The sequence below is a fragment of the Mesitornis unicolor genome, unplaced genomic scaffold (assembly GCF_000695765.1).
Source record: "Mesitornis unicolor isolate BGI_N332 unplaced genomic scaffold, ASM69576v1 scaffold14172, whole genome shotgun sequence".
NCBI classification, from domain to species: Eukaryota; Metazoa; Chordata; class Aves; order Mesitornithiformes; family Mesitornithidae; genus Mesitornis; species Mesitornis unicolor.
Genome location: NW_010167576.1, coordinates 1 through 306, shown reverse-complemented (window position 1 = coordinate 306; position 306 = coordinate 1). Strand labels below are relative to the sequence as shown.

Genomic DNA, 306 nt, shown 5'->3' with positions numbered 1-306 from the left:
CCCCCCCAGCCCCGATGCGCCACGCCCTCCTCCCAGCCACAGCTTCTCCCTTGGCCAACCAGTCCAGGTCAGGACTCACCGCGAAGACGGCGTTCTGCAGCCCGAAAGGGATCGGCGTCAGCCGCGCCAGAGCCACCACCTTGAGGCCGCTGCCACCCTCCACGACGCGGACGACGGCGCTGAGCGTGTCGCTGCCCTGGATCCTGTCCCGCGCCCAGCGGGCCATCAGCCGCTTGCAGGCCACGTGGGCAACGAAGGTGCCGACGAGGACCCCGAGCACCATCAGTGCCATGCCCAGCATGAAGC

General features: G+C 69.9%; 1 protein-coding gene across 1 annotated transcript in view; it reads right to left on the bottom strand.

Annotated features, from left to right (window-relative positions):
• The window catches only part of TMEM64 (transmembrane protein 64), an 8,403-nt gene extending 8,102 nt beyond the window's left edge, over positions 1–301 (bottom strand). Inside the window, exon 1 of the mRNA XM_010178743.1 lies at positions 80–301. Within this exon, the coding sequence (XP_010177045.1) occupies positions 80–301 (222 nt within the window). The remainder of the gene's footprint in view (positions 1–79) is intronic.
• Positions 302–306: the final 5 nt, after the last annotated feature.